At 41.6% G+C, this 22,888-nt stretch overlaps 2 protein-coding genes across 4 annotated transcripts in view; both read left to right on the top strand.

The window, feature by feature from the left end:
- Positions 1–4,136, top strand: part of cdk18 (cyclin dependent kinase 18) — a 72,124-nt gene extending 67,988 nt beyond the window's left edge. For 2 of the 3 annotated variants that reach the window (XM_027154836.2, XM_027154835.2), the window contains one exon: positions 8–4,136. In XM_027154836.2, the coding sequence (XP_027010637.1) occupies positions 8–42 (35 nt within the window). In that variant the 3' untranslated portion in view covers positions 43–4,136. The remainder of the gene's footprint in view (positions 1–7) is intronic. The other variant, XR_007139924.1, reaches the window with a different exon arrangement.
- A 1,984-nt stretch (positions 4,137–6,120) lies between these two features.
- Positions 6,121–21,471, top strand: mfsd4aa (major facilitator superfamily domain containing 4Aa). The gene is made up of 10 exons (XM_027154859.2): positions 6,121–6,867; positions 10,276–10,474; positions 11,471–11,710; positions 14,934–15,087; positions 15,264–15,379; positions 15,484–15,657; positions 18,911–19,058; positions 20,210–20,280; positions 20,367–20,487; positions 20,990–21,471. Exons 1-10 carry the CDS (start codon positions 6,605–6,607, stop codon positions 21,037–21,039), a joined length of 1,536 nt encoding a protein of 511 aa, XP_027010660.1. The 5' UTR covers positions 6,121–6,604; the 3' UTR covers positions 21,040–21,471.
- Positions 21,472–22,888: the final 1,417 nt, after the last annotated feature.

Below are 22,888 nucleotides of genomic sequence, written 5' to 3'. Positions count from 1 at the left end.
ATTTTAGGTCGGGGAAAGAACCGCAGACAAAGTATATTCTAACGGCTGATAGACGGAGGAGGGGGAACATCACCACCGTGAAGCGATGGCTGTAAATCCAAGCAAACTGCCGAGCTGTATCCCAGAACCTCCTCACACTCACACACACACACACACACACACACACACACACACACACACACACACACACACACACAAACACACACAAACTAAAGCCAATACTTTTCACTTCTGTTTTATTGAATTTGACAAAATGACACAATTCCAGCTGACCAGCTAATTACCCAACTTTCCCTCTGTGTTTGCCCTAAACTCGTATCTGGATCACAAAGAAAAAAAAAATTCCCGTCTTGTGTTTGTGTTTGACTTATAAACGTAAAGATAATTCTCTTAAGAAGTGACCTGGATCATAGAATCTTTCCAAAGTACATAAATTAACTACAGTATTGTCCTCCTAAATGATTGAAAGGACAAATCCACACTAAACAACATGAACATTCATCTCTACTCTTTATTTATTACCCACAATGCTGTTCTGAGTGCTGATAGAGGAGCAGCGGGATTTAGCCCTCACGTCCTATCTATATAAAGAGAGCGATGCGGCGGTGCTTTAATTCAATTCTCAATCCGATTTATTTATTTTTAGTTCACGTCGTCACAAAGCAGCTTTACAAAAGAATGGAAACATTTATCTCTAACATTTAACCCTGATGATCCGGAGACCCGGAGGTGAGGGAGGGAAAAAACTCCCCGAGGTCATATGAGGAAGAAACCTCGAGAGGAACCAGAACCTCATCCTCATTTGTGTGACGCCGGACAGGAAATAATGTAAATAATCCTTTCGCCCATACAGGTGAGCTCTCTCACCTGTACACTTTGCCCAAACAGATTAGCTTCAAAAATGTCAATATTCATGCTAAACAACATCTAGCCGCGTCGTAGATCGCTCGCTCAGCCACGTATGTCTGCAATGCATTCTGGGACGCTGTTCGCATCGCCACCTCTACACCTGATTTCTCATTAATATGGTGTTTGAGGAAAGCAATTTTTTTAAACAGTGAAATCTAGTCATTCCACCAATGATGGAGATCCATAAAATCACGTCACAACCGCTGATCTCTAACAGCGATAACAAAAATCGACAACTTTTAGCTCCAAAATCACTGAACACATCAAAACACAAATATTATTATCTGATCATCTTAAACATGTATCAGGGTGGCGTTTTCCTTTAAATATGTAAAGAAAATAGAAAACACTTGAAACAGGTTCATAAGTGACGTGGAAAGTGACCTGTCATAGATGTACAGGGAGGAAAATTAGAGAAAATAATGTGCTAAAGTGTCAAAAAGTACCCGGTTAAAGTGGACGCATCGCTAAGAAAGTTCAAAAGTGAAAGCAGTGAAATATGCCGAAAGATTTGGAAGATTTTTTCACATTTCATAAGACTCGCATCATGTTTCGATTCAATTCACGTTACAATTGTTAAAGTCAATATTTAGGGGCGGAGTTTTGTGGGTGGAGTCTGGGGCGGGGCTAGGATTGTGAGGCCATATAGTAAACGTTAGAATTCAGCGGCGCTGTGGAATAAATAACGATGGAGTTTGATGGGATGTTTAAAAGCACAAGGCATGTCCAAAGTCTGCACTTTTAACCTAAACATTTACGTTACGTTAAACCTCGACACAGGGTTTTGGGTAGTCTGTAGACTGTAGTACTAAATGAACACTGTCACTTTTTGTGCGTTTACCTCAGAGATGAAAATGTTCTTCGAAGCATCTAAAGGTGCCTTGTACAAAATGAATTATGATGACGGTTCCGATTTTTATTTGTCTTCTTTTACAGATTATTTGAATAGCTATTTTAATACTGTTATAGCGTCTGGAGATGTTGCTCTTCATCGATAATTGCACACGAGTTACTGTTTGGTACGATGAACTGTTCTACCGTGTTTGCACATGGCATCCAAGTGTCCTAAATTTTGTCTTTGCCTGCGAATTTCTTTGGAACTCAGTATTTCCCTTAAAAAAAGAGCGCTCTATATTTCTAGTCAAAGCCATCAAGTACGGAGAATCATAGTGATGTTGTGGTGAATTTCTAGAAGATGAAAAAGCATCAAAAAGAGAATAGAGGAAGAGGAGGAGTGAGAAAGAGCATGGCTGTGTTCCAGTACTAGCCCTCATTACTTTCCCTCATGATTTCTCTTTGATCCGTTCCAGCAGATTGTTACCGGAAGTGAAATTTGGCGAATGGCGTAAAATCAAATCGACATGAGAGTCAACCTGACTTCTTCCCTTGGAAAAAATGCAATAAATTAATACTTTAGATTGATTTGCTGCTACAATTAAGTGTTATATAGCTGACTAGTCTTCAACTATGTCTTTATCACACGTCACGTAATAATTTCTGGTGATAGCTGTGGTGGAAAAAAAAATTGTGACAATATGTGCTAACATACCCTCTAGGGTGGCTTTGTGTTCAAGAAAGTACAATGGAACTCCCTGTATGTTTCACTCTAAGTGAATAAAACAAGATGCAGTGCCCTATAGGCTTGCCTATATCAGATCAAATAAGACAAGGTGCCCTATAGGCTCTCTTAAATGTGACAAAATGAGATGTACTGCCCTATAAAATTCTGTACATGTGACAAAATCAGATGCAGTGATAATCAGATGCACTTAAAAGGATCCTTTAGATGCAAGGAAACAAAAAAAGGTACCATTTAGGTTCCCATAATTGTTTTTTCCCTTACATGCAAGAAAACTAAAAGTGATACTGATCACGCTCCACTACATTTGCCAAAATTGAGACGACTTGGCATATAAACTTTCCTGCATGCAAGAAAATGAGATGAAGTATCCTATAGGCTCCTCCACCTGGTGACAAAATTAGAAGAAATGCCTGATAGGCTTCTCTAAATCTGAGAAAATGAGAAGAAATGCCCGATAGGCTTCTCTGGATCTGACAAAATGAGAAGAAATGCCCGATAGGCTTCTCTGGATCTAACAAAATGAGAAGAAATGCCTGATGGGCTTCTCATCATCTGACAAAATGACAAGAAAAGCCCGATAGGCTTCTCTGGATCTGACAAAATGAGAAGAAATGCCCGATAGGCTTCTCTGGATCTAACAAAATGAGAAGAAATGCCCGATAGGCTTCTCTGGATCTAACAAAATGAGAAAAAGTGCCTGATGGGCTTCTCATCATCTGACAAAATGACAAGAAATGCCTGATAGGCTTCTCTGGATCTGACAAGATGAGAAGAAATGCCTCATAGACTTCTCTGCATCTGACAAAATGAGAAGAAATGCCTGATAGGCTTCTCATCATCTGGCAAAATGAGAAGAAATGCCTGATAGGCTTCTCTGCCCTATAGGCTTTTCTACCTGGTGATCAATAGACAAGAAGTGCCCTGTAAACTTCCTTACATACTATAGGCTCTCCTTATGTGTTAAAATGATAAGAAATACCCTATAGGCTCCTCAACCTGGTGACAAAATGAAACGAAATGCTCTGTAGGCTACTCCATGTGATAAAATGAGAGGCCCTAAAGGCTCACCTGCATACAAAACTAAATAAATTGTAAAAATCAATAAATATATCACTGCTGCTGCAACGGGTCACCTGTGTGTGATGTCAGGGAAGAGTGGAAGTCGATGAGGGCATGTCACAAACAGTACGAGAGAGAGAGAGAGAGAGAGAGAGAGAGAGAGAGAGAGAGAGAGAGAGAGAGAGAGAGAGAGAGAGAGAGAGGATACCAGGTTGTGTACTTCTCAGACTTTTCACTCCTTTAAAAAAAATCTCAATGTGTTTTTGTGGTGAAAAAAATAGAAGATTTGAAATTATATATTGAACAGAATTAATATATGTCTTTTAACAAGTGTTTTCCTTCTTCTCAGTGGATATTTTGGCAAGAAATTGACTGTATTAAATACATTTAGATTCCGTCTACATGTTTTATAAATAATAAGAATAAAAAAAAGGAGAAAGATTTAGATTTTTGTATGAAATGTGTTACTCCATATTTTGTGTGATGTTTATTCTATTTCAGTATCCTGAAGCTGAATGTATTGTGATTGCTGAAGAAGCCAAAAGTGATTAAATAAATGAAGAACTAAATAAATTATAAAGCTCGATATCGACTGGAGATTATTTTCTCTGCTGCGTTACTTGACTTCCAAACATTGGCAGAATTATTGGCACCCTACCACAGAACAGTCCAAAATCATTCATCGTTAATATCAATAAAAAAAATAAATAAAATGTCCATCTTAAATCAGCGTGAGAAAATACGTATCCATCTGGAGCAAAAGTATTGACACCCATTATAAGATTATCACTTTTAATTAGACAGTATTGATGTTTGCACTAATTTTTTGTGCTAATTGTTGTATTACTGTACCATCTGTACCATGTGAATATATATATAAACTTGTAGGATGGAAAATATGTGCATTTTCTGCCAAGAGCCAAACAAGTACAAAATATATTACATAACATCAAATATTACCAGCGGAGAAGAGACATTAAATAGTAAAGAAATAATTTTGTGTAGGTAGGACATAAGTGCCCTCACATGCAATATATATATATATGTGTGTGTGTGTGTGTGTGTGTGTGTGTGTGTGTGTGTGTGTGTGTGTGTGTGTGTGTGTGTACTTTAAATAAAATAAAAAAACAGACAAGTAATTAATAAAAGCCTGTTCTGGTGAAAATTACTAATATATTTTAGGGTTAGGGTCTAGTTTTTTTTTTTTGTTGTTTTTTTTTGGGGGGGGGGTTGGTGGTGGTAGTAGAATTAATAATAATTAATTCATTCATTTTCTACCGCTTATCCGAACTTCTTGGGTCACGGGGAGCCTGTGCCTATCTCAGGCGTCATCGGGCATCGAGGCAGGATACACCCTGGACGGAGTGCCAACCCATCACAGGGCACACACACACTCTCATTCACTCACACACACACACTACGGACAATTTACCAGAGATGCCAATCAACCTACCATGCATGTCTTTGGACCGGGGGAGGAAACCGGAGTACCTGGAGGAAACCCCCGAGGCACGGGGAGAACATGCAAACTCCACACACACAAGGCGGAGGCGGGAATCGAACCCCCAACAGTGGAGGTGTGAGGCGAATGTGCTAACCACTAAGCCACCGTGTCCCCCTAATTAATAATAATAATTAACTTTATTTTGTATAGTGTCTTTAAAAGTAGCTTCTCAAAGTGCTTGACATAAAAGATGAAATTTAAAGCTACACATAACATTACAGGCACTAAAATTAACCCTACAAAAATAAAAAGCCAATAAATAACAAACAGAAAGAAGAAATCCCATAAAAGTGACCCTAAAAAAGTATGTTTTAAGGTGGGATTGAAAAAACACCCAGGGATTCTGCATTCCTAATCTCTGAGGGCAGGGAATTCCACAATTTGGGAGCCAAATAAAAAAAAAATCCAGATCACCCATAGTTTTTAGCCGTGTTGTCTGGGCAGTTAGAAGACCAGCTTTAGAAAAGTGTAGAGCACGTGTAGGTATGTAGGGGGTTAACAGCTCACACAAATATTGAGGGGGCAAATTATTTAAGGCTTTATAAGTGAGCATGAGAATTTTAAAATCAATACGAAAACTAACAGGAAGCCAGTACAATTTTTCCAGGATAGATGTAATGTGCTCTCTTGCACTGGTCCTAGTCAGAATTCAACCCAGTGTAATTTACTTAGGGCAATTTTGATTAACTCCAGCCAGCAAAGCATTACAGTAATCAAGACACAGAGAGAGAGTCAACATGGGACATAATTTGGCAATGTTTCTGAGATGAAAGAATTATGCTTTGACAGTGTTACAAACATGATGGTCAAATGTTAAATTGGTGTCAAATATCACCCGCAAATTTGTTAGTGTAGTTAGGAATTGTAAAGCTGAGCCATCCACACTTAAGGTTATGGACTCTGCTTTACGCACCTGACGAGGTGAAGCTATAAGTATCACTTCAGTCTAAACATTCATTCGAACCCAGGCCTGAGTGCGCATTCACACCTGACCTCTCCTGCGTATTCTCTTCTTCTCTTCCCACCTGATTCAATTTACCCACTAATTAGGATCCCAGGGTTGCCAAATTGTAGCATTTCACAGTTCACAGCTACTTTTATCCTCACAAGCCGATATCTTGTGTTAAACCATGTGGGAAAGTTGCAGCATAAGAATATATTTATACAGTTAATAGAATTTAAGGCAACCCTACACACACACACACACACACACACACACACACACACACACACACACACACACACACACACACACACACACACACACACACACACAATGCGCGCAAAGACGCGCTGAAAGGTTCAGTGGTGTTGGGTGTGGAGATTGGAGAGCGTGCAGGAGCTAAATAAAGTCGGTGTGGGAGGATGCAGTGGGAGGATCATGTTGATGTTTGAACACTTTCCAAACTCCAGCACTTGCACTTAGCCATGCGTTTGTGTGAGAGAGTGTATCAGGATCACGCACTGATGTAGGAGAGAGAGACACACAAGCACGCGCCACGTTAGAGAACGGAACGGAACGGAACGGAACTCCACGCGCGCGCACAGCGATGAATCTGGACAGGAACTGTAACGTGGTTCAGAGTGTGATGGGATCCCGGAGCTGCGCGCTGTTCCGCGGCCACTGGCAGCCCACGCTCACCTACTGGAGCGCCTTCTTCAGCTTCGGCCTGTGCCTGGCCCTGCTCGGCCCCACCGTGCTCGACCTGCGCTGCCAGACGCGCTCCAGCCTGCAGCAGGTCACACTCGCCTTCTTCGCGCAGCAGTTCTGCCTGTTCGTGGGAAGCTTCGTGGGCGGTTTCTTCAGCAAGTCGTGAGTAGATCCAACACAAGCTCAACGTTCATTTAGAAAAAGTCTCACCATGGAGTCTCTCTCTCTCTCTCACACACACGCTCACCTGCCTGCCTGCCTGCCCACACCCCCTACATCTCATTTTATTTATAAAGTAAATTGCTCACGGGAATGAATTCATATTTTTTCCCTTATTCCTCCTCTTCTTCCTCCTCTTCCTCTTCCTCCAGTCAGTTGCATATAACGTTGTGTGTAACTTACGTCCGTATTTCCACTTTTGTAGAAAAACGTAAATAATAAAAGTAAATTTAGAAAGAAAGTTAGTTTTCATAGTTTTGCAGAAAAACCTCAGAAAATTAACTGATTTTAACCCTATTTTAATATTTAATACAAACTTTGGTAATATTGATTTTATTATAATGTACAGTTGTGTAAATATTCGAAAATGCATCAAAATGAGATTCTATTGATTTTATATACAGAGGGATGGATAGATGTTTATACAGTAAAAAATGTGAAGTGTTAGAATTTTTTGTTTTGTTTTTAAACCATCATTTTTTTTCTGGTAAAAATACATTTGAAAACTATTTATCCTTTAATCCTATGAATAAAATGAAGAATTTCTTCAAATAAATAACTCAGCAACCACATCATCATCTTCATCTCTAGACTTTATTATTTACAAAATCAAGTGTAAAAATGAGGGAAGGTTTACATCATGTCATGTTGTGTTGCCTTCTAAAGTGTATTTTCATAGTGAAAGAGAGAAAGAAAACATGGTCTCTTTATCGTCTCATGTAATTTGGATTATTTACACAGACAGTAAGTGGTTTCCTTTGTTCTTTCTGCAACACTTGACATAAGGTTTGTACAGCGACACAAACACGTACTGGACCCGGAAGTAAACATGTTTTTATGGCTCTGTTATGTCTCTGAAACTTTGCATTTTCCTCATATGTCATTTAAAATGCTCTCGCTCTCACACGCGCTCTGTCTCGCTTTCAATATGATGGTCATATGCTTTACTTCCTGCACCACTTTTACAACTTGATTAAATAATCCTGTGTGCCAAATAGAATCAAATGCTTTTTTAAAATCTATAAAGCATGCAAATATTTTTGATTTGCTATAATGGTGAACATGCTGCTTGATTGGGATGTGTAGAGTAGAGGTCTTCTCGGGTCTAAAGAAATGTACCCGACCCGAAGTGACCCGAATAACTGTTTACCCGAACCAGACGTGCATAATTATAATTTTTTTTAAGAAAGACCCGACCCGAGACAAACCCGAAAAAATTAGACCCGAGTCCGAACCGACGGTAATTATCATTAACCCGACTGGACCCGAATGTTGCATAACTCTACACTAAAGTAAACGCTACAGAGTGGATACAAAATTGATTGACAGGTCTGTTTCAATGAAAATTAGCTTACCGCCAGCCACACGTCGTCAGCCACATGTCGCAAGCGGTCTTGTTAAACAGAGGAGAGGTTGGAAAAGGACTCGAGTCGATGCACACACACGAGATACAGTAGTTCGGGTCTTAGTAGTTATGGTAAAACACATTCATTTTAAATTACCCGAGACCCGATGCCGCTATTATTATACCCGACCCGTGTCCGAGGTACACGTGAAGTGGACCCGTGAAGACCTCTAGTGTAGGGTATAAATATGATCAGTAATGTGGTGATTTTGGTTAAAAAAATAAATAAAAACAATCTAACCAGTAGGACACTGTGTTCAGTAAGTAAGTCCTGTATCTTGGTGGTGTTGGCAGGATACACCCTGGACGGAGTGCCAACCAATCCCGCAGGGCACAACACACACACTCTCATTCACTCACGCACTCCCACACTATGGACAATTTCCCAGAGATGCCAATCAACCTACCATGCATGTCTTTGGACCGGGGGAGGAAACCGGAGTACCCGGAGGAAACCCCCGAGGCACGGGGAGAACAGGCAAACTCCACACACACAAGGCGGAGGCGTGAATCGAACCCCAACCCTGGTGGTATGAGGCGAACGTGCTAACCACTAAGCCACAATGCCCCCTAATTAAATATAATAATAATTAAAGTTCTTTATACTAAAATAATGTGATTTACATGTAGAACATGAGGTTTGGTTGTGGTAGACAGTCACATATTTGTCCTCTCCTGTCTGTCCAATACAGGTTTCACTCAGGTTCTCTCTCTCTCTGGCACACACACACTTTCACTCACACCCTCTCAAGCTTAAACACTCAACAACGCAGGCAGAAATACTTTAATTTCCGATCATCACCGGAAGAAACGAGAGGCCAGAAAAGTGGATTAAAAAGTTAGCACCTGCTTTAAAAGTTTTAGCAAAGCCTGAGGCGAAGGAACTTTCCAGAAGCTTTTAAAATGGCCAGCACTTAACATCAGGGAAACGTTAGTCTGTGTCTGACCCCTAAATATCCTCCAACGCAGCTTAATTTTCTGAAAGAGCAAACACGTCTGCCGTATCTCGAGGAGACATTTTAGATAAGAGACTTTCGTCGTGTCTCAAGGTGAAAAACATTCTACAAAACAGAAATGTTCTTAAAATTAATGTAGGGTGTAAGTGTAAGTGTCTCTTAAGAACCTCTGCAAGAGACATTATTGTTTTAAAGGAAAGAAATGAACAGAGCACTATTTAAAGGAACATTTGTGTGAGGGAGCGAGAGATTTTCTACTCGTTGTTTTTCTATTCCCTCTCGAACATTCGATACATTATCACTTTAAAGGCAAACAGAAATATCTGAAGCCAAGGTGAAACCAAAGTTGTTGTCAATCAGGAGTTTCTTGGTTCCCCTGTTTGTGTGTGAAATAAAAAAAAACACAATCACAAAAGTGTACAATTATAATCTACAATCTCCACTTCCCTTAGTGTACAGTTAGTGTTCCAGGTCTTACCAAATATCTGGATCCCTTTAGTTCTCACTCTGACTCACCCTCATTAATATTTTTATAAACATCAGTACGGTGGCTTAGAGGTTAGCACGTTCGCCTCACACCTTCAGGGTCGGGGGTTCGATTCCCGTCTCCGCCTTGTGTGTGTGGAGTTTGCATGTTCTCCCCGTGCCTCGGGGGTTTCCTCCGGGTACTCCGGTTTCCTCCCCCGGTCCAAAGACATGCATGGTAGGTTGATTGGCATCTCTGGAAAATTGTCCGTAGTGTGTGAGTGTGTGAGTGAATGAGAGCGTGTGTGTGCCCTGTGATAAGTTGGCACTCCGTGTAGGGTGTATCCTGCCTCGATGCCCGATGACGCCTGAGATAGGCACAGGCTCCCCGTGACCCAAGAAGTTCGGATAAGCGGTAGAAAATGAATGAATGAATGAATGATAGAATCCAGGCTCTCTCTCACTTCCTATAACTGAAAATAACACCGAAGTTGTAATGTTGTCCATCTCTCCTCTCTTCTCCAGACTTTGCTCCTCTTTGTCTTCCCTCACTGCATCCACGTTCATCATCTCTTTGGTGTTCGCCTTCATCCCAATATGCAGCAATCCGCTGATGCTGGTATCTGCGATGGCTGTTACAGGCATTTCTATGGGCATCATTGATACCATCTCCAACCTGCAGCTGGTGAAGCTCTACCAGAAAGACTCTGCTGTATTCCTTCAGGTCAGGAGATGTTCTACACTTGACAACATTCGGTCTTATTTATAACCTCCAATAGATTTCAGATCGTGGTTGTGGGGGATTTGGGGTTGAGTCAGAACCACCACACCAGGTCTTCTACTCCACCATGTCTACATTGTCCTGCTGGAACAGTGTTTGGCCTCTCATGAGGAAGAACCACATATGGAAGTGATGGTCAAGTGTCCACATTCTTTTAGCCTTATGTGTTGGGGTTGAGGATTTAGGCTTTGAGATTTAATGCCTAAAGGAACCTTGTTGATCAGTTTATTAAATCAGTGTTCCTGAGCGATGCAGTGGGTAGCATCCCTGCTTCAGTTCCCGCTTTAGATTGTTAGATCAGTCCGGAGAACGATCAGTGCAGAGTTTCCGATGTTCTCCAATTTGGTTTCTTTACACAAATATACAAGTAATGCATAAGCAAGTCTAAATTTCACTATATGTAACTGAGGGATTAAGGGATGTGGCAGCTCAGGGGTTAAGGCGTTTGACTACTGATCGGAAGGTCATTGGTTCGAATCCCAGGTCCACCTAGTTGCCACTGCAGGGCCCCTGAGCAAGGCCCTTAACCCTCAACTGCTCAGGTGTATAAACTGAAATAAAAAAAAGTAAGTCACTCTGGATAAGAGTGTCTGCTAAATGCCGTAAATGTATTCCCATCCCGTCTAGGTGGTATTCCTACTGTACCCCAATTCCCAGGATAGGCCCTGCTTCCGGATACACTTTCATCCTGACTAAGCTGAAGATGAGACAAATGTCCAAATATAGCCATTAACCAATCAAAGACCCGTTCAGGAGCCGGCTGAAACGGCACTGATTCCTAGCTAACCACAATTAGATGAGCAATTTGTAAGAGACTCTTCATTCAAATGCTACAAATTGCTCATCCAATTGGAAAGCCCTTAAAAATTCCATGCAGAACCTGTGATGACCGATTCATATCCTGCTTTTTCTTTTTGTAAATGTTCTATTCCCCTCCAGGTGCTCCACTTCTTCGTTGGTCTGGGGGCGTTGTTGAGTCCCCTCATCGCCGACCCATTTTTGTCTGAAACCGACTGCATCTTAGGAAACACCACCATCAATTCTTCATCAACCATGAGGCACTTGAGGAACACGCTGTCCGGCAGACACCTGCATAAAGTGTCGCACGTTACTCTTCATACTGAAGGCGAAGTGGTCACCAACGTGTCCTACGCCTTTTGGATCATGGCCTTTGTCAATGTAAGTGATGTCGATGTTACCTAGAAAGGAAAACGTGTTAAAACAAACAGCCTGCTTAGGTGGACAAAGTTGATAGTTTTTGAAGCTAGATCTGGAAAGATGGACAGCATGACTGCATGTTTGTCTCCGACTTCCAGACTTGAGGGTCTGATACCCGTCTCCGTCCTGTGTATGTGGAGATGCATGTTCTCCTCATGCTCCTGTATGGGTTATCCAGTTTTCTCTCCGGTCCGGTCCAAACCAGGGCCGGCTCTACGCAGGGGCAAGAGGGGGCAGCGCCCCCTCAAATAAATGTCTTGCTCCCTCAAATCAAAATTTTGAAAGAATGTTGAGGAAGCACATGTAATACATTCATTTTGTGAGTATATTAACAAGTTGATAAAATGATCTGCGGTAGCGGAAAAATCCGCCGAAAAAGGGACACTACACACGATACGGTATTAGATTTCCCTCATGTCTCTGTCCCTCCGCTGTGTGTATTCATTCACAGGCTGCACACATGCACACACACACTCCTCCCCTGAGCCGTCGGTAAACATCCGATCACCGTCCGTATGCAAACGAGTCAAGACGTAGCTTAACGTAGTGTCGTGTCGGATTTCAGCACGGTCACGGAGTGGAAAGACTTTGAAGAAGCTGCAGCGTTTTTTCAGTCACAACAAGCACGGCGACGAGTCCACGTCCGCTGAATTTGACGGACCGAAGATAAATTATTGTCTGTCGTAATGCCCCACCCCACACTGTAGTTCTAAGCACAGGGAGAAAAAACAGTGCTCGAACATGTGTACACATGATGCCCCTTTACGTTCCTGACTGCCCCCCCCATATGTGCCTGTCTAGAACCGGCACTGGTCCAAACACATCATAGGCTGATTGACATCACGAAATTGTCTGTGTGTGACCGTGTTCGATTGTCCCCAAAGAAGGATTGTTACCCGTTCTGGGTGTCCCCACCTTGTGCCCTCTGGGTTCCCTTGGGACGTTGTGTAGGATCAGAACTACAGAAAAAGGATGTATGGAGAATGGCATTTTCCCCCAGAGGTGTTGCCATCCGTGTAAATGAACATACTTTACAGTTTCTTATAACTTAATCAAGATTTTGAGAATAAACATGATATAAAGGACTTGTTTTCAGGACCTTCCCTATTTCACGGACACGTTTCAGTGAGGCACGACGGCACCACCGAAGTGAAATTCAGTGCAGTGGGGAATCATGCTGACGTGAAGTTTTGAATAATAGATCAATTATTCCTCCTTGATGGAGATCACATGATGTAACAGCAGTGTAGTGAAGCTTTAGCTTCATGGTGGCACATGGAATCTTCTCCATACCGTGTGATGAATAAACTAACGATGGCATTGCTGAAAGCATCCTTACTTCCTCTCTACCTTCTGCATACTCCTTGGAGATGAGCTTTTTCACACAGTGTTTCAGATTTCCTGTATTTTATTTACTTTACTGTACTCCATCTTTTCTTTAGTCCAAATAAAGTAGCTGTTTATAGAGTGCATAAGACATGAGTTGTGTCTGAAAATCCTGAGCCAAACCTAGTAGTCTATATAAACAATCTAAAGATTTTTTTTTAATTCCTTTTTGTTTCTTTATAAATACATTTAACTCTTCTGTTCATTCAGAGCCCATATTATTGGTCGACTAGAATGATTGTAGGAAAAAGGACAAACGATTGTTAGTCCCAAAATGTATGCAGTATTAATCCTAGATGAAACTTACGATTTATTAAATGTTTTCTAAATTTTAAGAATATTAAGATTTAAAGTTATGGTCTCTGATGTTTGAAAGCCAATGTTGACACAAAATCACCAAAACAAACACGCCCCGAACGCAAATGGGTCCCACCCCTGTATTGATAGCTCCGCCCACACATACATGCGTAACCCAGGCAACTAATGGAAAGAAATGTTTGTTTATCTGCAATCATATTGTTCTTCCCTTAAGCTATGATAAACAAACAAGCAAAAATGCCACACAAGCATAATCATGTAAAGGACAAAGACATATATTAGTTCTGTGTAACAAAGCAAAACCAACGTTACTCACCTATCGAGAAGGAAAAAAGCGCCTCGGCGTCTTAAGTAAAGTCGGCCACATATTCACAGGTCGGAGTTTCCCGAGTCGATAACTCCTGAGCTAAACGCTGTTACTACACAAAATGCGGTTGTAGCTGCCTCTCTACATTACTACGATATAAAAGAGGTGTTATTTGTGTAGTAACAGCGTTTAGCTCAGGAGTTATTGACTCGGGAAACTCCAACCTGTGAATATGTGGCCGACTTCCTGCTCCTTCAGTTCTCTCCAGCGCTGGAAAGCTGATCCTATATTAACACGTCCTACTTCTTGTCCTTATCGTAAGTCTTTCTTCTCTTTCTTTCTTTGTTTTTATCCTCCATGTCAATGTTAAAACCGCTTTCTGCTTATGTCACACATGCGCACTGAACACTCTCTCTGTCCATATTGGCAAGCCCCGCCCCTTTCTGCTCATTGGCTACACGTTTGTTTTGATTTTTGTTTAGTTTTTGGCCCGACTCAGTTTTCTGACGCATTTCTCAAAAATCGGAGACCCTGCCTTTTAATAAACAAATAATAGTAAGAAGAATGATGGGTTTATTTTTCATCATATTTACACGCTGAGACGCATTTAAGACGCATGTCGGATTTAAGCAGCGTCTCATTCGTGTGAGATGTGTAAAGTGGCTCTCTGTGTCCCGGAGTCTGATGGATAGCTCAAACACTTTGAATCGTAGGTATTTTATTATTTTTTGTGAGTTTGTGCAGGTTAAAGGAAACAAGGCAGCAGGATAAAACAACCATCAGTCAGATTTAGCACAAAAAAAAAAACTGTTAAACCCCTGTTTGCAAATTAGTGACGTGAAACAATTCTACCAAGCATCACACAAGCAAACATCATCTCATGGGTATTTCCATTTTCATTTGCAAGATGTGCCCCATTTACAAGTCTAAACAGTTGTGTTGAAGATTGAACGCTAGAATTAGAAACCTGCTGTATAAATCTGGTGTTGGGAGTTTTGTCATGGTTTTACCTTTCCTTGTTTCCTTCCTTCCTTCCTTCCTTCCTTCCTTCCTTCGAGTAATTTTAACCAAACAAGGTCTTGACATGAACATCATGCAGCTCATTCAGGACTGGAATTGAATGACCTATATTTGTAAAGTGCTTCACTGTGCTCTCTTCCACTCTGCATCCAGCTTCCTGTGCCAATCGCCGTTCTGGTTCTGATGTATCGGGAGCACCTGCTCCCGTGTTGCCGCGAGCCAAGTCCTCGACTCCTGGGTGCGGTAAAGATGCAGAAGAATTCCGAGCAGGCTGATGTGAGCACAACCGAGCTGCAGGAACCAACAGGCAAGATCCAAGCACTGACTACACACTTTTTTTTTTTTTGCTCTGATTAGGTGCAACATGGAGCTCAATGGAATACCCAAATTTAATTAGAACGAAAGCAACCGACTTGATTAGTGAGTAACGATTCCCAATAAAGGAACCGCCGATGCAATGCACCCTTTCCGTTTTCTCTACAGGCCACATGGATATGCTAAACTGCCATCACCTCAGCAAGCTTAAAGGATTTCCGCCATCATTCTTCGGACTCCACGTCTTCGGAGGGATGGTCCTTTTCTTTTCCGATGGCATAGTGGTATGGACACCGCTTCCCTATTACTGGATGCTGTTTCTGATTATTTGTTGTTCAACGGAGAACGTAATAGTTAGCTGATGGATCATCTATCCGTTGCTCCTCAGGGGTCCTACACTGGCTTCATTTACACCTATGCCGTGGCTCCACCCATGAGTCTGCCGCACAAGATGGCGGGCTACCTGACCAGCGTGTTTTGGGCAGCCATCACAGTGGGACGGCTGGCCTCAATCCCGCTGTCTTACCGTGTCAAATCCGTTCACCTGCTCGTGTTTAACCAGGTAAGAGAAAACCTACTCTGTAGATTCTCTGTAATAATCAGCTGCCTCTCAAGCAATGGGGTACTTTCTGGCTTCATAAGATGGAAATGTACTGAGGTGTAGAGAAATGCTCTGTTAATACCCCAATAATGTTCTGCAACCTGTATAAAGGGGGGGCACAGTGGCTTAGTGGTTAGCACGTTTGCCTCACACCTCCAGGGTTGGGGGTTCGAATCCCGCCTCCACCTTGTGTGTGTGGAGTTTGCGTGTTCTCCCTGTGCCTCGGGTTTCCTGCGAGGGTTTCCTCCCCCAGTCCAAAGACATGCATGGTAGGTTGATTGGCATCTCTGGAAAATTGCCCGTAGTGTGTGATTGTGTGAGTGCCCTGCGATGGGTTGGCACTCCGTCTGAGATAGGCACAGGCTCCCCGTGACCCGAGGTAGTTCGGATAAGCGGTAGAAAATGAATGAACCTGCATTTACATTCTGGACCTCTAGTCTCACTCATATGCCCTGTGAACCTTTTATAGTTAACCTTTCCTTTGTTCACATTCATATTTGTTTACATCCCCTGTGAACCGTTTCTCACCGAGTAATGAGGTTAGTAATTGATTGACGTATTATCTTGACCTTAAGCTCGTATCAGAGTGTTTGGGAAGGTTCTCGGGAGCAATGTCACTTCTAGAACGTCATCAACTTGGAGATCCAGTTCCATGTTTGTTTTTAAGCAACAGATCTGAGAGGAACTGTTTACAGAAGCATGTGATCTCATACAATGATGTCATCTATACACAGGGCAAAATCCTTCTGAAAGACACTAGTGCACATTAAACAGATACCTAGTATGAAGTCAGAGATACCATGAGGTCATTTTGTCACTTCCAATTTTAAAAAAGGATTTCTCCAATTTTTTGCATCTTGTGCGGAGAAATTTTTAGACTTTTTTTTTACCAGCATAGTGGAGAAATCTTCTTATGAGACGTCTTCAGTCAGTATAATCGAATGACGTGTCTGTGAGTCTGATCTAAAACGATCGGTTCTTTCGGTGTGTTTCAGACGTGTGTTTTTTCCCTCTGTTGATGATCTTACACTGAATATTAGTGCTGAAGATAAATCCGAGCCGCTTTTTAGATGAACAAACACTCAGATCATCTCAGAGAGCAGAAATGGGTTCGATATCAACGTTTACTCTGAAGATACAAACATCTGTGTGGGGAAAATAAACCTGGAACTTTCCTATGTATCTATCACTTCTAGTGTTGTAGAGAAAAACAGAAACAGTGATGAAACTCTACACATTATTAAAGTCCTGTTTACTTTCATATCAGCTTCATATTAACACCACCGTGGAGTGAGACGTCAGGAAGACGTCCGATCGTCGACACGAACACGTGGAACGCAGGAAATTTATTTTTAGGTTTAAAAAGTTTGTTTTAAAGCATATACTATAAATTAAAAACATGAATAAGAATAGGCTAAAATATTATATAAAAGAGGTTTTCAGTTTGGAATTTTAAATGAATTTATTAAGAAGCTTATATCGAAGACCTAAAATCTAAGTTTATGTACTTTTTTTTTTATATATATATATATATATAAAATTGTTTTGAATAAAATTTTCAGTTTTTTAACTTTAGTTTATTTAAGCAGTGAAAGTTGTAGCAGTCCTAAACATCCAGTCCAATCAAATCCTTAATGGGCAGCATCTCAAAACTCTCTATACCGCGGAGATTAAAATTCCGTAGCATTTTTTTTTTCCTTTCTGTTTAATTTGGTAACGTTTGTTTTGAGGTTGGATTTGGCCCATAAAACACATCCAACCATAAAACAAAGCACACATCTACATCCTTGTTCCTGTTGCCTCAGTCACATGGTACACTGCAGATGTCTTGGCTGCCAATGACCCGGCCTACGGGTTTTAGACGGTTCTTTGTGTAAGGTGTAGCTTGTTTATGGAAGAGCTGATGAGGTCATCATGACCGACCGAGGTATCGAACCCCTGGTGGTTCCAGCTTTCTGTAGCAGTCGTACAGTTTGTCTTCAGTCTGTGTTCTACATCTAGTTAGCAGAAGAAAGTCACTACTGGTTTTGGTCTGATTTTTGCTGCTTGATCGAATTCTTCATGGTTTTTTTGGAACACATTTAATTTGCGTGTGGTGTTTTTAAACATTTCACATTGTCTCAAAGCAGCTTCACGTAAGTGTAGAAATGACTTTTTAACTCCAATAATTTTCCCTAATGAGTAACCCTGAGGTGATGATTGGTGAGGAAAAACTCCCCCCGAGATGAAACGAGGAAGAAAACCTTGAGAGGAACCAGACTCAGAACCTCGTCCTCATTTGGTGTGATAACACGATGGCTGATTTCATGCTCTTGGACCTCATTTTTTGATCTTTTAACAAAGCCGTGTGTGAATTTTTAGTGAACCAAACTGGACGGAAATATTCCAAATTCTCCAGCTCCGATTTTCTCCATGTTCCTGCGTGTCTGCTGAACAACCACCACCAGGGTAAAGCCTGAGAAACAGAAATGGATGTAATTCAGACTCACTTCTATAGCACTATTCAGACGGGATTAGTTTTACGTGGGGACGTGGAGTAATGCAATTTTACCTCAGGACGTCTGTAATATTAATTGGCCAATTCGCACAGGACAAGACATCTCAGTAAAACTAGCAGAAGTGTGAGGGGTAACTCGCTTTACGCACCACAGTAACCTCCTTGTCATCATGTGCGTATGACGTTGCTTCCTATTTCAAGCGCCTCCGTGCTACTCCGTGCTACTGAACGCGCTGAAAACTACTTTTAAACAGGAACTGACGGAATTTTACCGTACATATTTACAGCAGGTCTATTCGGACGGGATTAGTATTACCTGAGGTAATTTTTACGGACCTTTTTACAGAAGCTAAAAGTCGCCGTAATCTTTACTGACATCGTCCGTAATGATTACCGAGATGGCACATTCGGACGGGACTAAAATCACCTAGAAGCTCCGGTAATAATTACTTTACCCCCACATAGAACTAATCCCGTCCGAATAGGGCTTATGCCAGTAAAAATGAGCGTCGAGATTGTTCAGGATCAAGACTCCAAAGCTCTTCATCAGCTCCACCAGCTAGTCGTCTTATGAATAAATTTACATATGTAATTTTTGGTGTTTTTTTTTTATCTTCATAGTACCGATGACTTTATTGCGATCTTGTACAGTGTGATTGATAAGTAATAATTTAAAGACAGAATATTTGGGTATCCTTCTGACTGTTGTTCTTGAAGGTCGGAGTGATCGTAACCCAGCTGCTTCTGCTCATCCTGTACACGAGCAGCACCTTCCTTTTCGTTGGTACTTGCCTTCTGGGTCTGTTCATCAGCAGCATCTTCCCGTGTATGCTGGCTTTCACGGAACACCTCCTTGACTACACAGGTATTTACAACATTTCCATCACTAAGGATCTTGTATTTAATTGTCCATTGTGACAGAGAGGTGACTATCATCAGTGTTTATACAAGGCTTTTCCGCTAAGATCAAGGATACGGCAATAGGAAGTACCGCACTTGGGCAACAAAAGTCCTCCTTGATTCACACCCCTTGCTTTTATCCGTGTCATCTCTTTTTTTTTTTTGACTGGCAGATTTATTTATTTATTTATTTATATTTAATAAAAATTCAGGATTCATCCCGCCGGGTGTCAGACAGGGGACGCTACCTCCGAGGTGCTCGCTCGCTCGATCCATATTCAAGTAAATGATAATTGATCTCTTCGGAGCACCAGCTCCGTGCAGCTAAAGTTTGAAAGACATTAATAACCTTCTGAATGCAAGTCCAGGCGAGTGAATAATCTCATGATCCAGCGGAGAGAAATTAAAGCGGTAGTTCGTTCTCAATGGCTTCGAAACTTTCCCTCCTGTCCAATTAATCTAAAGCCCTCTCCTATTAAATTTGCCGCCGTTGTGAAGCTCTCTCTTTTTTATTTATTTATTATTTTTTAACAATATACTCTAAAAAATACTTGACACTGCCTTCCTGTTCTGAATTACAGCACAGAGGCTAAGCTTTGCACCATCTAAATCAATGTCATTGGCTTGTTTTTTTCTTTCCATATTACTGAATTGATTTGGTTATAGAATTTCAGGATTAGGGGGGCACGGTGGCTTAGTGGTTAGCATGTTCGCATCACAACACCAGGGTTGGGGGTTCGATTCCCGCCTCTGCCTTGTGTGTGTGGAGTTTGTATGTTCTCCCCGTGCCTCGGGGGTTTCCTCCGGGTACTCCGGTTTCCTCCCCCGGTCCAAAGACATGCATGGTAGGTTGATTGGCATCTCTGGAAAATTGTCCGTAGTGTGTGTGTGAGTGAATGAGGGTGTGTGTGTGCCCTGTGATGGGTTGGCACTCCGTCCAGGGTGTATCCTGCCTCGATGCCCGATGACGCCTGAGATAGGCACAGGCTCCCCGTGACCCGAGAAGTTCAGATAAGCGGTAGAAAATGAATGAATGAATTTCAGGATTATATTTTTTTCCTGGCATCTCTTTCATGACTCCACTGATTAACATCTGTATTTTATTCCATCATGAAGGTTGTGCCACTACGGTGCTTGTGACCTCTGCTGGATTAGGAGAGATGCTTCTGCAGTTACTGGTGGGATCGGTAAGGAAACGTCTGGGTCGTACAAAACCGTGAGAGAGTTTAACAACTTCAACGCGACGTTTTTGCAATGTTTTTGTTTGTTCCAGGCGATCAACACGCACGGAAGTTACAGCTTCATGTTGTGTGGGATGATCTTCGGCTGCTTGGGATTCACACTCTTCCTGGCACTGCTTTTAGTTCAGCACAGACACAAAAAGTACTTAGCAGGTATTGCAGCTTTTGTATTTCCTACGTTACTGAAAATCTAGACAGAAAGGTCTTAGAAAAATTCTGTAAAAAATGTTCAATTCAAATAAAAACATGTAACTTAAAGTTACATAAAATTCCTAGTTAAAAGCTCAATGTTTCAGCTAATGTCACAGACTGAACTGTTCAGAATTAAGCACTAAGTTTTCAATTTTAAACGTTGACTTTATCAAGAAATCTCTGAACATCCGTGAAAACTCCTAACCGTATAGTAGCTAAACTTCTGATGAGTCTCTGGTCCAATAAGCTAAGCTGCCTTCTTCAAACTCATTTGTGTAAACCACTCGTGAATGGATCTGATGGACGAAAGCGAGTTATTGAGAGGACAATGGTGTGTTTAATAGCTTTATCAGCTCTTTTTTTTTCTTCGTGCCTGCTGCTTCAGTCAGTATCTGGATCCAGAAATAAATAGAAGAAAAAAATAAACACTATTTCAAGGTTTCTGTCTTGTCTCATTGTACAGCTGCTTCCACTGCCAGCGTTGTAGCTGAAAGATCTGAAGCTGAACACTGACCAACTCGCTGACTACAGCACTACAATGGAGAAGTCGGACCGAGGCGGTCGCGGTCGGAGACCAGGAGTGAAGAGGACTAAACCGGACCGTAGTCACTGGCTTGAGACGAACCTCCCCAAAGCCTGACGAGTGCTGGGGTCTTTTACAGAACTGTAGATCCACCAAGACCAAAGATGATTCGTCGTCGATCAGTGTTAATAAAGCAGGCACATGTAAGGTGGTGTAAGTCTGGGGGGGAAAATAGGGCTTTCTCTTCAGATTCTGCTGCATTTGCCGAAAGGAGGGAAAAACCTACCACGTCCCTCCTGTTCGGACGCGTCTGGAATGCGGGCTGGGCTACAACTTGTTTCTGATTCTTCTGAAAAGAATTCATGTGATGTTTGCAACTGATCTCTTGAGCTGCGAAGAATTAAACCGTGTATTAAACATTAGGAAATGATGCACTTTTTATTGGGGGGGGGTAATAAGAAAGCGTTCATAATCAGTGCTTAAAAGGTTTAAATGATTAAATGTGACGTTTAAACTCTGGGCGTGAGATTCTGTCTGACTTCTTGTTTGTGTACCATATAAAGCCTGAGGATAGACCCCCCCCCCGTCAAGTTCTCTCATCTGATTGGTCAGATCAGTGCACTTGGTGACTATGAAAATGCTTAAATTAAGAACGTGTACACAGACGCATCTTTTCTTTTTAAACATTAGTTTATGGAAGAAGTGTCGAGTCAATGCTACATTTTCTGTATTGGTTTTGTTTTTGTTTTTCTTTTCTCTCTCACACACTTTAAGATAAGGAGTGACGGATTCTAGCAGGAATAACATGTCGACATTAAACATAATTAGAAATGGATAAAAAAAAACAGGCATTTTCCTACAACAGCACGCGCTCCTTTATTTTCTGTTGTTCAGGAAGAGAACGTTCCTGGACTGAATGAAGGAGTAAATGTTTATGGATCAGCATTATCAGGAAAAATTCCCAAAATGGTGGGAAATCCGGTCCAGTCCCTTAAAGGTGGGGTCTCTGATTTTTGAAAGCCAATGTTGACATATAAAATCACCAAAACAAACACGCCCCTAACCCAAATGGGTCCCACCCCTGTATCGATAGCTCCGCCCACACATACGTAACCCAGGCAACTAATGGAAAGAAATGTGTCTTTATCATAGCTGAAGGGAAGAACAATACGATTGTAGATAAACAAACAAGCAAAAATGCCACACAAGCATAATCATGTAAAGGACAAAGGCATATATTAGTTCTGTGTAACAAAGCAAAACCAACATTACTCACCTATCGAGAAGGAAAAAAGCGCCTCGGCGTCTTAAGTAAAGTCGGCCACATATTCACAGGTCGGAGTTTCCCGAGTCGATAACTCCTGAGCTAAACGCTGTTACTACACAAAACGCGGTTGTAGCTGCCTCTCTACATTACTACGATATAAAAGAGGTGTTATTTGTGTAGTAACAGCGTTTAGCTCAGGAGTTATTGACTCGGGAAACTCCAACCTGTGAATATGTGGCCAACTTCCTGCTCCTTCAGTTCTCTCCAGCGCTGGAAAGCTGATCCTATATTAACACGTCCTACTTCTTGTCCTTATCGTGAGTCTTTCTTCACTTTCTTTCTTTATTTTTATCCTCCATGTCAATGTTAAAACCGCTTTCTGCTAATGTCACACATGCGCACTGAACACTCTATCTGCCCATATCAACAAGCCCCGCCCCTTTCTGCTCATTGGCTTCCCGTTTGTTTTGATTTTTGTTTAGTTTGTCGTCGTGACTGTTTTCTGATGCATTTCTCAAAAATCAGAGACCCTGCCTTTAATGTCAGTGGATCACATTTGAAATATGGACAAC

Source organism: Tachysurus fulvidraco, chromosome 2, assembly GCF_022655615.1.
Source record: "Tachysurus fulvidraco isolate hzauxx_2018 chromosome 2, HZAU_PFXX_2.0, whole genome shotgun sequence".
Taxonomy (NCBI): Eukaryota; Metazoa; Chordata; class Actinopteri; order Siluriformes; family Bagridae; genus Tachysurus; species Tachysurus fulvidraco.
The sequence above is the reverse complement of the archived record's forward strand: the minus strand, read 5'-3'. Positions and strand labels throughout refer to the sequence as shown.